General features: G+C 39.6%; 1 protein-coding gene across 1 annotated transcript in view; it reads right to left on the minus strand.

Annotated features, from left to right (window-relative positions):
• bmpr2b (bone morphogenetic protein receptor, type II b (serine/threonine kinase)) overlaps positions 1-15,881 on the minus strand; it is a 71,075-nt gene extending 55,194 nt beyond the window's left edge. Inside the window, exon 1 of the mRNA XM_079618667.1 lies at positions 14,921-15,881. Within this exon, the coding sequence (XP_079474793.1) occupies positions 14,921-14,999 (79 nt within the window). The 5' untranslated portion in view covers positions 15,000-15,881. The remainder of the gene's footprint in view (positions 1-14,920) is intronic.
• Positions 15,882-16,167: the final 286 nt, after the last annotated feature.

Below are 16,167 nucleotides of genomic sequence, written 5' to 3' on the forward strand. Positions count from 1 at the left end.
GTGAGCTCACGGCAAGCGCCTGCTCCTCCTGATTGACGACGCTCAATCTGATTACATGCCAGTGCCTTAACCACAAACACACCGGGCTCCTTTTTACACCCTGTCCCCTTTTCAATATCCACATAAACACACTCTCAGACACCTGCCGTTTGTCTGCCTTTCAATGGGGAGGACGCAGGCTTAATCTTGCTGATTCATATTTCATGTGGCAATGAGATGAGGAAGTAGAAAATGTCAAAGGGAAAAAGTCGACACCAAAATAAGCTTAGCCGTGTCCTTTAAAGCACAACGGCACAATACAGCACCTCATCGTGACGAGGATTAGAGCCAATAAAGCTCACCGATATATGAAGCTACAACAATAAAACAAGAAGAAGAAAAAAATTGTTTTTCTCTCTCGGTCCTCCTTTGCACTAATTCCCCACCTCTTTCCCTTCCTCCCTTCAAGTTCCCGCGGAATACTGCACGGACTCACGTCTGAGTGGCTGGCAGACTTCCAGACTTCAGTAATGCACTAATGAGTATTTGGAGACTCCCCTCAGCATTGCTGACGCCATTTGGGACATGAAAAAGGACAAAAAGAGGGGGAGAGGAGGGGGGGAAAAAGGGAGAGAAGAAAACATTGGTTGGCCCTTTGGCCTGACAGATAGAAGCTACAGTGACTTACTGTCATGCAGTGTACTGACGCTTATTTACAACATTGACACACGCATGTTTAATGTTTGTTATGTTACATTAGCAGCTCGACATATGCCACCGCTAAAACACACTATACAAACACACACCACACAAAAGAACAAAGACGTGGTGATCGGCGCCAGCGCAGCAAACATAAACCGCAGACGGGAACGACGTAGACCGTGACACACTCCACCGAGAGCTGAACCAAAACCTCATAAACACACTTGAAAAACACAAAAGCAGCGAAGCGGTCCAATGCAATTAGGTCCCGGCTTATCAACAGAGCTGGAGAAGAGGAATACACAAGTAAATGAAGGAAAACAGAATGAATCACACAGCGCATGACTCATGAGTTAGATTTCGATCTCGCTTCAACATTCACTTGTCAACATTCACACACCTCGCTTGTCTTATTTCAGGCCCGGTTCTTTCTTTCTTCCCACTTTTATTATCTCCAGCTATAGTGCAAAAAGAGTTTCAACCATTTCCCCTTTGTTTACATTGTCAGCAGACGCCAAAACAGCATCCCAGACCAACCCTGGTCATCCAAATGGAGCTTGAGGTAAGAAGTTTTAAGTTTCAGCGCCATGTTACATTGATCAATATGCCATTTCATGTTGCATTTGTATTGGCTAGTCAGTAGAAGTAGGTCGTAGCAGCAAACACACTGTGAGATGATTATACTAAAAAAAAGAAATCACCATGATTGGTCATCTTTCATCAGGGACAGCCCAAAATCGTACAATGTGTACAAGGCATTAGGTAAAAAAAAAAAAAAAAAACTAATGACAAATACTATTAAAAATGTAAGTAAACAACTTAACCTAGCTCACAGAGTAGATCATATTATGGGTAAAAGGTGCATTCAATAGTTAGCGCTGCTGTTCTGTGTACTTTAAGTACTGATACCACAATGGTGCACTGCACAAAGAGGCAACTTGAGCATCATTATGATTTTGTCCATCATCAGATTTGACAGTGTTAATGGTCATTTGTTGTTTTTGTCTGTCTTTCTGTCTTCTGGCCTCAGATCTTTCCTGTTTATTCGGCTGTACTGATTCTACTTTTGTCTCCACTGGTAAAACATGATAATAAGTGTGTTTAGCAATTAGTGTGAGGATTCTCTCCATCATTTAGTGAAACACTGCAGGCCACATCGTCTATTTTAACATTGTGAAACACATTGAGGGGGCAACCCGCACCATATAGAATTAAAACAATTTTTACAGAAAACTAGGAGTACAGGCTTGTGAGTGACAGCATACAGATGACTCTTCACCAGGGCCAGACTGGGACAAAATTTCAGGCCGGGAAATCTCACACCAATCCAGCCCATCCCATACACCCACAACAAATTTTGGAACCACAGAGAACCATATTTTTTTGTATGACCATCACATAAAAAAGGTTTAAATCCTTAGACTGGGGCCGTGCAAAATCTCTTCAACTGCACCTTCGCTTTAAGAATTTTTCAATTTTAGTTTCTATTGGAAACTATACAACTACAATCCTCGACTGAGGAAGGTGGTCTGGAGAGGGGGAGGGGTGAGGCGGACTGTCTTAAGCCCCTCAGACTGGATGAGGTTTTTGAGCAGTGAAGCTGTCAGCTCAGCAGGAACCACTGACACATCAGCAGACTCACAGTAACACTCTCCACCATTATAATGACCTAAAACAGCAGTGGATCCCTCTTTATGTGGATCAGACCAGTGGGCAGAGCCTGTCCTGGCTCTCTGTGGACAATCATTATGTCAGAATTTAGACAGATTTAAGGAATGAGAGTAAGACTATGTTCAGAGGAACACTCTGCAAGCACCAAGCACAAGCTGAAGTGCATATTGACTTTGGTGAGTAAATGGCGAGTTTCTCACTACTTCTCACTACAGTTTTTTTTTATTATGTTTTAATCCAGAAACTTCAGGTATCAACACACCCATGTAGAATATTCCTCACATTAAAGATGCAGTCACATTTTTAGAAAATATTTGGCAAGATTTAGTAGACAAAAAGGCCATTGTCTATTGGCAATAGTATGCAGCACCGCACACACATAAGTCACTTTCAAATCAAGCAGCTTTCTAACAAAACCAAGCAAATCCGCGTGACCAACTGTTGCACAATCTGCATAGGGAAATGTGACTAGTTACATTTTGACAGATAGAAGGAGACCGGCTCATAGTGACACAAATGTGCAGAATTATATACAATTTTTAATAAAAATAATGCTTATATTATATTGCAGCATTTTAATTTTAAAAAATTATTAATTAAAATGTAATATATGTTTTATATCTAAATATCTATATATTATAATTATTAATTTTCATAAATCTTTTAAATGTTTAAATTCAAAACATTTGCATGGCTGGTAAGAAAGCACAAGTAATAGGCTAATTTTTCAAACTGCAAAGTGACATTACTGACTGAGATTCTCCGTGTCACAACACACATCCAACTAATCAATAATGAAACTCATTGTTGATTATTTTCATTATCCACATTTATTGATTTTATGGATTCGTTGTTGCGTCCCCAGTTCCTTCATCTGCATGATCCTGTATGTTTGGTCAAGAAGAGAAGATTGTGACCACTGCATGTCAACTCATTTAGTTTGTGGCTTTTTGCCAATGTCACCCAAATCTCACCAATGTATGCATGAAACACTGAAACAGATCTTAGATCAGCTGTGTGCAGTAATGTAACTCTCAAAGAGATTCCACACTTTCTAATCCTACAGGCTGAATAGTAGAGGGACTAAGACCGGAATAAACCATGCAGATCAGACCACTGCTTGGCGGCAGATGTCGTCTCCGTCTCCATCCATCACGCCCCTTTACGAGGCCCAGATTAACAATCTCCAGACTTATTTACCTATCATCACAGAGGAGGAAGTCCAAGATTATCCGTACAAAGGATCGGGAGGTTTGTGAATGCGGTTGGGAGAATTAAAACTTGCTGAACGTGCAGTAACCACAGGCCTTCGCTGTCACTATGGGAACCCGCAGCGAGAAGATCCTACTTCATAAAAAAAGGAAGCCACGTCTAGCAGAGACAACCGCAATGACTGTCACTAAGCGACTGGCTCTTTTTTCAACAATTACAGAGACTGACAGTAATTAAAGACACTCCTGCACAACCCTCAAGCTAATTAACAAGGTGAAGGACTTTGATACATGAGAACCGCCACATTCCTTACAAGCCACCCGGCTGGTCGTGAAGATATACCTACACGACCAGAGAGACGACAAAGCAGGCAAGGCCCTGTAAAACAATACTGTCTCAAGACAATTACAACCCAAGAGCTCACCAATGTGTTGCAATTGATACGCTGTAGGCTATAGGTCAATGACGCGACGCTTATTTTCAATCTAATTCAAAATGCGAAAATCTAAAATCACAAAAAATGCGATACATATACAATGAGCTAAACACACCACTTCAATGAACATGTTTTAAACTTATGAATTAACTCTTTCCCCACCATTGAAGGAAATTTCCATCATTTGTCAAACAACGCTTCCACACCATTGAAGGACATTTACGGCTTTCACTGTTATATGGTAGGGGGCGCTATTAGGCATCTTCTGAAAGAGTAGAGAATCTCCAGATCAAAACACAGACGAAGAAGCAGAAACAAGCGATAACTGGCTGATGTTTCCGAATGAAATGTCGACCCAGATCATCATTCTGAATCCCATCCAGATGTAGTCTTTGACTAAAACGTGATTTTCTCAGCTTTTTGCTCAAAAGTCAAAATGTTGTCATTTTACAGTTCACATTGCGTACTAATATTTTAAAATATACAACTTTGCCAAATCAAAAGTTGTGACTAACATGCATGAAATAAATAAATAGCCTAAATCAGACCCTCATGACTGTGTCTCAATTCTCTTAAAACATCAGAAAATTTGACCTTTTAAGAACAAGGCAAAGTTAGTTCAGGTTGTAAAATATCTAGTGGGGGTCTAATATAGACAAATATAATATTTTGAATTAATAATCCATGGTAGTTTAGTTTTATTTAAAAGATGCATACACTACATGTATAAAAGTTTTCAAAACCATAACATGAATGCAAAGAGTACATTTCTAAAAATATGCATTTAAACTAGATTGTAAAATATTTGTCCTTTTTTTATTATTTTTATTTTTATCACAGACACTCTTATATGTCACTGACCCACCTGCCACTTTTGTTTTTGGACATCGGTCTAGACGAAGACATAGCTTGTGGAAAGAGGACACGTACCATCAGGGCTACTCATGTCTACAAACTCCTAGTTTCAAAAGTAGTTGCGCATCTGTGTCCAAAACAGTATTAATCACAAGAAGGGCCTGACATCGCTAACCTATTTTTGTCACGGGCAGAAGCTGAGGGATGAACTTGTATCTCATTAAAACTTAAATACTACACAAATTATCTTGAATCCAGCTTGCTGGGATTCATAAATCGTTGATGGCTTTGGCTCGAGGTCAAGCCACTGACGGCAGAGCTAATGTTGATGTTGCACGTGTCAACAGTCATCTTCCACAGGGACGGAGCATGTTTGCTCACAAACCCAACAGGAACGTGAGAGAACTGCATTAAGTGTGTTCATAATTTAGCAGAAATGGACACAGCAGGGTCATTATTAATTGTTCAAAAGGTTATACAATATTTACCTTGAAATGAACCCACATTAACACGCGGGTCACCTTAAAATACGAGCCTTTCATGCACCAACAACTACATGGCAACAAGATCAGGGGTGTTTAACGGCTGGCAGGTTTGTCTGCTCCTCGCTATTTCCACTGGCTTTTCTCGATCAGGTTTGCCGTGTGACTGTGGCGGAGGGCAGCTTGAAAAGCTGCGGAATTGAGCCTCTGACCACAGAGAGAGCTGTGCCAGGGTTTTGAAATACCCCTCCACAAATACACCTCCCATCCAGAGAGCTCTGGTGTGCACTTGCCTCTCACCACCCAGACATGTAGGCGCTGTTGGCAAGAGAATGGATCCTCCTCCCTCCGCTGGAGAAGCTACGAGACTCGCCAAGTTTTCCTAATGCAACGCGGCTCAACTCGGTGAGGTAAGCTTAAAGGGTTAGTTCACTCAAAAATAAATACATTAATTACTCGGCCTCATGTCGTTCCAAACCCGTAAGGCTTTCGTTGATCTTCGTAAACACAAATGAAGATCTTTTTGATGAAATCTGAGAGCTTTCTGTCCCTCCATTGACAGCTATGCAACTACCACTTTGACGCTATGAGACTCGATCACTTTATATGTTGACCAAATTGAATTTAGGCTTTTATTCACATATACTTTTATTCACTCACACATCAGTTATAGTAAACAGAAGCTCAAGCATGTTTACTTGACGTACAAGAACCAAAGAGGTTAATCCTCATGTTACGCAGCGCGTTTGAGCTTCAGCAAGAACCAATGAGGTTTGTTCTCGTGCATCAAGCAGGTTTGGTTGTTGAGCTTCTGTTAATGTTCCCTGATCAAAGTTTACATGTGAATAAAAGCTTAAATTAAATATGTTCATCATATAAAGCGATCGAGACTCAACAGAAAATTTAGACTAAACCGCTTAATTCATATGGATTTGTTTAAGATCAGATAAGATATTTGTATGAACTTTTCGAAGCGTCGTCAAAGTGGTAGTTGCGTAGAAGTCAATGGAGGGACAGAAGAAATTTCTCAGATTTCATGAAAAAGATCTTAATTTGTGTTCTGAAGATGAACGAAAGTCAGGTTTGCAGGTTTGGAACAACATGAGGGCGAGTAATTAATGACAGAATTTTCATTTTTGGGTGAACTATCCCTTTAATGCCCATCTTCGTCCAACAGGGATGTATTTACACATTAAAGTCACCATGAAATAAAAATGTACAATTCTTGTTTTTTCATGCAATATTTATTGTAAACGATTTATCATCCACAACTTTTTTTTGAACCCTTGTAATCTTTAATCAAAATAACTTCGCCTCCCTCTTGCAGTGACATCTTTTCTCTTCTCTGATGACGCGTTTACTGGCGCGAGGGCGGGACAACCTTTCACTCAGATGACATCACAATGATCTGACGATCCAATCAATTCTTGATTGTCAAAATCAAGTCCTGCCCTATATTTCCTGTATTCACTCAGAAATATGTCACAATAAGGAAGAAAAGACTATCGAAACTTTCGTTTCATGTCGTCTTCAACTTTACCACAAGATCTGGAGAGGAATTGTGACATATATTTAACCAAAAGGAGAAAGAAGCAAGATTTCTTTTTAGCCTCTGCTTGATTTGAGCAAAACAAATAGACAAATAGAGTCTCACATAATAAAAGCAGTTACTTAGAAATATTATGCCATTTTGTACAACCCAGACCATTTTAATGCAATTTTGTGCAGGTCGCAGATCATTCTTCGACGTAACAAATCAATTTATCAAAGCTCCATCTGTTATTTCATGACAGAGTAAACTGCTGCATGTTTCTGAAAGCAGGCTCAACGGTGCTCATAGACAGCTGGGGTAAAGAGGAACAGAGCGATGGACTGAATGTGGCAGAGAGCCAGAGGAGAGCCACTGCATTTTAATGTGAGCTAGACTGAGGTTGTGTGCGTGTGCTCAGAGTGGGGAAAAAATAGGTGCTGGTAGTACTTCCAATGTGAAATTTAATTTATTTAAAATAACAGTTTTCTATTTTAATATATTTTGAAAATGTAATTTATTCCTGAGGAGGCAAAGCTGAATGTTCAGCAGCCCATATATATTTGCTAGGGAGAGCGACAACATTTCACGGTGAGGTCAATGTCAGCACGATATGGGCTTGAGGTTTGGGCCCAAAATGGTTTTATCCACAGGTTCCACGGTGGCCCGATCTGAATTAGCCCCAGTCAGATTCTATATGAGATTCATATGAACCCCATGGAAATACCATTTAGGGTCCAAAATGGCCCCACCATGAAATGTTGGATGGGAGATAATGGGCCGCTACAATGAGTGATTATGAGGACTAGTTGCTGTTTTTGCTGAATCATATTGAATCTTTAATTTAAAAAAAAATGTTGCGGCTGTTAGCTGCAAAGGAGATATCTCTCTCTGTGAATTCATTCGCCCCATATTAAATTATTTATGCTGACCATGGTCTATCTACAACATGTACCAGAAGAACAACAGTCAACACATTGTAAGACTAAACAGTCTTTGTGTAGTGAGAGCAACAGGGCAGACTATCTTGTTGAGCATGGATAGTTGCAAAAACAATTACGGTTACTGTGAAAAGCATGGTGCAGAATTGCCAGAACCATATACAGATGAGCACTGGCTCACAAACCTGACGCATCATATTTGATAATCACGTTAACATGTTTTTATAAATAAATAAAGGGGGGTGCTTCAGTCCAGTAAGTGTTCATCTTGATATGTTAATAACAATGTAAATGTTGTTCTTACATTTACTTTATAAAAATTTGTGATGATTTTACTACAAAAAGGCACGTACACCACAACCGAACGTTTTTAGAATGATACTAAAAAGCCTTTTCCTTGCTAAACCAAGTATAAACAATAGTAAGCAAAAAGTACCTGTATGACCTACTTTTTCCGGCGAGATTCTGAAGTGTGCATACGATGGACACTTTACTATCCCATGAGGCCACGGGAGAGGATTTGTGAATGGCAGTGAAGCAACACAACTGACAATGGTAGGTCACATGATAATGACAACATGGCGAATGTAGCACATCCAGATTATATTCATACTAGTACACACATTCATACTATATAGAATGTACTTTTTTAGCGGTCATTACGTAATTACTTTTTGAAAATAAGTATCTACTCAAGAGAGTACGCGATTTCGGACGCAGACTGTATTTTTCAAACAATTAAACACATTTGGTCAAAATCTCATGTTATAAAAGATGAAGTGCTTCACACAGGCTATTTATGACAGTATTGGCTATGACTTGACAGCAGACACTCTTCTCCGCTCCTCCAATACATAAAACATTAGCCTTATACAGTAGCAGAGACGGTCCAAAAAGTCTGCAGCACTTCATTCACAATATGGCCGGGGTGGAGTTATACTGACAGTTTTACGGACAGTTTGAGGAGCCAATGGAGTTACTAGGTTTAATCACAAGCTCTTTTTAATACTTTTCATTGGTTAAATATTTGCAAAACCCACTGACAGAGAGACGTAAAGGGTGACAAATGATTTATGAAACAAAGATGAAATATGCAGATATGAGGTTTCTGCCCAACAGTGACAGTGCCATTTTAATTTGAATTAATTTATAAAGTAATTGTCTTAAAGAGTTTTAGCAATAGAGTAAAATAAATAATAACAATAATTTTAAAATATATATAATTTCTCCTCATAGTAATTGGGTCCCCCAGGACCTGCTGTGAGCATAGGCAGGAGCCTAGAATGCCTATGCATAAATCCGACCCTGTACAACAGATTTTTCAACACCGTTTTGATGTTGATAATTCAAATGCCTTCGAAATGTGCTCATCAAATATGATACAGTAAGAATTATAGTGTTAATCCACCACAGTGTGCACCGTCCACCTCTGAAGGACGGTAAACGATGCAACAAACCCATAAACTGGAGTCGTAATTCTACGAAGGGAGTAAGCGAGGAAAATAATGACAACAAAATAATCGGCTCTCGGAAACCTGAGGGATGTGAGCGATTAGAGACGCATAAAAAGAACAAGATCGAAACGAGATCTAGAAATGTCTGTTTTGCCCCCCGAAGCAACGTGGAGAACTGCAGAGGGGCCACATTACATTCCTCAAGTGAAATGATTTTTCAATTAGTGTGTGAACTGCGTTTGGAACTTGGAAGGGGGGAGAGTCTATCAGAGGAGGGGTCTCAGATCCAATCAGTTAGGCTGCAGACGGAGGGCACTATGTGAGTGTTGAGGGGGGGGGGGGGTTGGCGTCACCGCAAGGGAATCTCTCTCTCTCTCTTCCCCCTCCCCAGCCGCCTGCCCCTGGAGCCAACGAGAGACACATTGTTTAGTCTAAATCCTGCTAGTGCAGGGCTACAAAATCTAGACCCCCACCACCACACATATGGCGAAACACACAAACAAGAGGAAATGCGCAACGAAAAACAACAGTGAACTTCAAGAACAGAAAATCTGTGCATTTGCTGCTTTATTTTGAAGTGTCATGCTACAGACAGCGGTATACGTGATACACGCAGCAAAAAAAAACGCAGACGGAGCGCTCACATGACATGCAATACCGAGCTGAGCAGTGACACACACAACCAATGCACACAAGCATTTACACCCTTACTGAACTGCTATCAGAGTACAAATCAAAAACATGGAAATGCTTGACAGAGTGAGACAGCCAACTCCTACTTCCTGCCCTCCCCCACACAGACAGACGGGCAAATTCCTTAAGGCCGACAGCTCAGACGCAGACGCTAATACATAACACACAGGGCAACAAACACACCGCTGCGGCGGGACTACGGTGTGTCTCAAAGAAAATATCAGGAAATATCACAGAGCGTCACGTCGGTGCTAATTTGGACTGGTTTTATTGTTCCGCAGAGATAATCATCTTTGCTCGTCAAACGCTCAAATTAGAGCGATGGAAAACCTCAAAGGAAATGATATTAAGACCAGACGTTTGAAATCATATATTTGGGTAATTACAGAATGGGATCCAACGTAACACTTCCCTGTGTGCAATTTTATGTTAACCCCTTTGGCGTGATGAAAAGGAAGAAATGTGAAAACCAGAGTAGCCTACCACCTTTTAAGTATAACAACAGCACATTGCCTACTTATAGCTATGGTACAGTGATGGTATTAGATGGTAATAATATAGTAACACTTTCAAAATAGAGATCATGGAGCAGGGAACTCCTGTTATATTTTGTAGAAAATTAATGTTGTAGGCTACTTTTAAGCCTGGCCTATACATATAGTATTGCATGGAGGGAAATACTAATATTTCACTTAATTTATTTGAATGTACTGTAGGATAGAAAATGAAAGTTAACGCTTTTAAACTGTAGTATGTTAAAAGCTAACTTAATAATATTACATTTAATCTTACAAATATTTCCATTTTTCACAACAGTTGGTATGAGGACAAACAGTACTCCCTGTTGAAGACACGTGTTATACCATGTACTGAATGATTACCATATTCTTCTACCATGGACATGGTTAATGAAAATAATTTATTGAATAATGAAAAGAATAATGAAAGTATTCCAAGGTACTTTCAAGAATAAATTAACCTAATAAATGTACCTTCATAGTATTGGAATGATGTACAGGCTTTTTAAAAGTTTGGGGTTAGTATGATTTTTTTTTAAATTCAGCAAAGAATTAAGGATGCATAACATTGATCAAAAGTGACTGTAAAGACATTTTACACTACAAAATATTTCAAATAAATAAATGTTTTTTGGAGATAATAATAATAGGAAACATTTCTTGAGCAGCAAATCAGCATATCAGAATGATTTCTGAAGGATCACGTGACACTGAAGACTGGGGTAATGATAATGAAAAATTATCTTTGACATCACAGGAATAAATTACATTTAAAAAAAAACATTCAAATAGAAAACAGTTATTTTAACTTGTATTGATATTTCATAATTTTACTGTTTTTATTGTATTCAATGCCTGAGAAATTCTGCCCCTATATGTGAAAGAAGCTGCGAGTTTGTCAGCAAGTTCAGATGCTGTGTCCAAGATAAGACATGGGTCAAGACACAGGCTTAATTGTGTTTCTAACATGGTGCACAGTCCATTATCCAGAAATTGATGCACTGTCCTGGATGCTCCACAGAACGTCCTTGATCAAGAACACAATCCCTCTCTTCATGGCCCATCTAGAATCTCATACCACGGCCTGTCGTCTCTGAAAAGCGCCAATCCTGTGTATGAACTATCGCCAGAGCCTTAATGGTCATGTTGCACATGTGTGTGTATGTGAGTAATGAGTGCTGATGGGCTTAGCAGAGTGGCAAAAGATCCATAGCTTCATGCTCTCACAGCGGTCACAGACGGGGTAATGACTCTCGCACACCGTACAGCCTCCCCTTCATCTTAATCTTTTCCATGCTCGACAAACCGTCCTGCCGCTGGTTCCTGAAAGGCCCAACCCCAACTGCGCCACATTGAGGTACTAAACTCCCTCAAGTGAAACTAACTACCCATTCAGATCTAAATCACTGTGGCAGCTCCTAACGGCTTTAAAATGAGCTTGCGACGAGTCCACGAACCGGTTTACCAGCATGGTTGGACAAGACCACACTTTTAATTACCATGTCGTCTCCATTGTGTGGTCTTACCTCTGTAGTCACAACCGCAAAGCTGAAATCACATTCCTCGCGGGACCTGTGGGTTTGCAGGACAGATGATGGTGGAATATTATGTGACCTAGTACGATCACTTTAACTAAGGTGAATTAGTATGGCGATAACATTCAGCTCAAATGAATTTGTCAAGAAGCTTTTGTTCTAGAGATGGACTATATTTAAAAAATGTGTGCCATTTCTATTGGTGCGCCCCTGGGGGTTCAACCATAGATGAAATTGAAAAGCATAGCTTAAGTTATGACTCATAACTGTAAAAACAGTCCCTGGATTTAAGCTTTTCCATTTCTCAAAAGCAATATTTTCATGACTGGAAATTATCTGGATTAATATAATAGGAGATATTTGTGTGGATGCGCTTGCTGCATTTCAAGACAAAAACAAACAGAGCATTAACAACAAAGTAATATGATAGTACCAACATATTGGACACGTTCCACCAAGTACCTTGTACAAACCATATTTGAATATGGTAAACATACAGTAATGTGGGTCATGGTATTACCATGTGACACAGTATCATTACAGAACTGTAAAGTAAAAGTGACACACTCAAATAAAAAGTGTGGTGATTTGTAATAGATTTTTTTTTTAGGCATAAATGCTTGCTGTATAGTATACAAATCCTGCATATTCCCAATGTGAATATTAGAGAATCTAAGGATCTTACTTCCTGTTCGATTATAAGCTGCACTCATTAGGCTACTGCTTGGGATACTGTATATTTTGCTACATGGCTCTTATTCAACCCAGTGGTCTTGGACTTCATACTGACAAATCAACATTGACAAGCTTTTCTGTTTCTTATCAGAGCTGGTTGACTTTTGTTGTATTCCTTTCAATTCAGTTCAAAAGTTTGGGATCAGTAAGACTTTTGTGTTTTTGAAAGAAATCGCTTCTGCTCACCAAGGCTGAATTTATCTGATCAAAAATACCGTAAAAACATTCATATTGTTGTGAAATAGGCTATTATTACAAATTAAAATAACTTAAATAATAATTAATTAATGTGATGGCAAATTACTCGTCTTCAGTGTCACATGATCCTTTAGAAATCATATGCTGATTTGCTGCTCAGGAAATATTTCTTATTATTATTTATGTTGAAAACAGTTGTGCTGCTAAACATTTTTGTGGAAACCATAATACATATTTTTCAGGATTCTCTGATAGATGAAAAGATAAAACTATTTACAAATTTGTATCTTCATTTTTCACAGAACTCTTTAAATTGCATGACACTGTAGGTCATGTGATCTCACCAGCTCAGGGCAGCCTCCCTGAGAGTAAGACATTTCAAACATATTTGTCATAAGTTCTCATTTCTTTAGGAGTAAAATATAAAAGATCTGGACAAATGACTGGATGCACCTTTGAAGAATAGAGCACAACTGACACTTTCATAATTCCCTTCTCCTTCCATCCTCTCCATAATCTACTGTACAAGTGGAGACAGAGAGCGTTATCTCACCGAGGTCAAGGCTGAACCCAAAATACATTTCCAACTAACATGCAGTTAGCTCACATAAACAATAACTATCCTACACAACTCTGTACGTCTAGTAATTGACACTTAATTAGAGAAAAGACTTGAATGAATTATTGCGTACAGCATATAGGGAAATATATCCATTCATCACATTCCTGTAATGTTCTAGGGACTTTTCAAGGGTCTCAAAACAATCAATGGTACAATAATCACATGCTTCTGATCTGATGACTAACTGCACAACAACAGGGTAAACGGGCTCAAATGGCCGACACACAGCATGGTCGATCTGATCCATATGAAAGCAAGAGACAAGAAACAGACATCAAAACACACTCTCTGATAATGATCCCCAGTCTGTGTGATTTATACATACACTGACACAGCTTTATTTTTAACTTGATCCTACACTGCTGCGAACATTTTCACCCAAAAAAAATAGCAACAGTCCAGTTTTTGTAATTCTGTATTTCGAGTCCTAAAACAGACATATATGAGCAAGCCATGAGCCTAAAATGCATCTAATTTCTCTCCAAATATCCCGAAAACCACCTCCATGTGTAACTGACCAATGCAGAGTCAAAACACGTCAGTTTAAACAGACTAAAACATTATTAAAGTTCATTATACTGACATCAAACGACCAAAAATAGGATTCACCATAAGATACCACTGACTAATGACTGATTACCAGGAAACATTGTCAAAACATTTGCTGCATTCAAAGACAAAAACATTCAAAATACAGACAAAACAAGAGCACTACAAAAAGTACCATGGCAATACCAATATTTTAGAACATGCCCCATAGTAAAACCATCTGACACCATCACTGTGCTATTGTACCAATAGACTTCCAATGTGTTCAGGAAATGCAGCTCACCATCACTGCACAAACTAGCTAATTCATCACAAAACCATCAAAACAATTTAAGTTACAACTAATATGCAAATTAAATACTATATATATAACCAATTAACTTCTGCATATTCTCAATATTCAGGAATATTCTCTAGTCTAGGTCTAATCTTTCTAAGTAGCAGCACTAAAATCACCTGCTTGTGTAACTGTCAAAGTAAATCCACTTTAGTTTAACTAGACTAATTCACACAGAAGACGCCCTTCAAGTTAATTCAAGCTATTGACATTGATATTGAAACAAGATACACCTCAACACATCACTCAGTAATAGTGAACCAGCAAAGCAATATGAAGCACGACGTTCCAGACAGTTCACATTTGTACAGTAAACCGATTGAGATTCAGTTCACTTCTCATTACAGTGTCCATGGACTCCATGCTGCAGCGCTGAGTGATGAACAACTGCACATAACGTGACATGGACTCTGTAATAGGGATACAGATAATATCAGTTAAATAGTTGAAATGTAGATCTGAAGCATATTTACCAGCCACAGCACCGAGCAGAAGCATTGAGCACAGCCCCAGTGACAGTACTGATGTTCGGTTTAGGATCCGCACTTTCATCCTGATGATAGTCCTGGTGCTTCTTCTGGATGGGTTCAGCTCCAAAAAAAAAGTTCCAGTAGATTTCCTTTTTTCCCCCTCTTCTCTATCGAACGAAGTTCAAGCTCATATGCTCGGAGGGAATAGTCCGAAATGAGACGTGCAGATATAGGTTTGGAGGCAATGCATGGTTTTAGATGCCTTTGGGTTTCTGTGCGCTTTGATAGATAGATTATAAACACATTTTCTCCATGCTGGTTCGGAGTTTGAGCGATTACACTTCATGTAATGTGTGTGATCCACTTCCTCGCATGTCTTCAGCCTTTTTAAGACAGGGCTCAAAATTGCTGTGAATGTGATCACGTCTCGGTTGTTATCAGCAGCGTTTATAAACAAGATTTAGTTTCGATCTATTTGGTTCAGGTCCAGACGCTCGAGCAGTATCTCAATATGGGTCAGGTTTCTTCGTGTCAGACCGCTTCAGTCGATGTTTAGCTTCACGAGCTGGCGACATGCCCGACATTTCCCGGCTTTATCCTATTTTATTCCTGCATAATGTATCTGAAATGAAGTAAATCTAGGGCAGAACGCGTCAAACCCATCGGTTGGTCCAAGCGGCTGAACAGGAGCGACATTGAGTCCGATCCAAAGCGACAGAGGCCTTTGATAAACAGCGCAGTGACTCTCAGTCGATGATGGTCGGTAAACTGATCGCGGGTCAGGGTCTGCTCTGGTAAATTAGCGCATTTCTCCCGGTGTGGATTATTATCGCCCCGCGGATCGTGTTGAGCTCCCGCGGCCGCTCTCGGTAACTTCAGCTCCGCCTAGAGCAGACAGATGAAGGGTAGCCAGTCCCAGTCCTACTCCTCCACCTCCACCCCCACCTCTCTCTCTCTCTCCCTCTCTCTCTCTCCCTCCAATCCAATTCAATTAAAAAAAATGTCTCGCTTTCTTTCTCTCCTTTCACCCTTACAAATGTACCATGGTTACAATAGTCTCCGCCAAAACACCACGCTTACTACAACATGTTAAGCAAAGGTAACTTGTAATTATTTTGAAGTTGGAGGGAGGACTGCTTGTATTTTGATTGCGCCTTTCGGTTGATACTATCAAAGTTGAGCAAGGTTAGACTACGACAGACAGTGATGTACATGTGGGTGACTTGAGGCCAGACGATCTTTCCATACAA

Source organism: Phoxinus phoxinus (genome assembly GCF_949152265.1).
Source record: "Phoxinus phoxinus genome assembly, chromosome: 7".
In the NCBI taxonomy this organism is placed as follows: domain Eukaryota; kingdom Metazoa; phylum Chordata; class Actinopteri; order Cypriniformes; family Leuciscidae; genus Phoxinus; species Phoxinus phoxinus.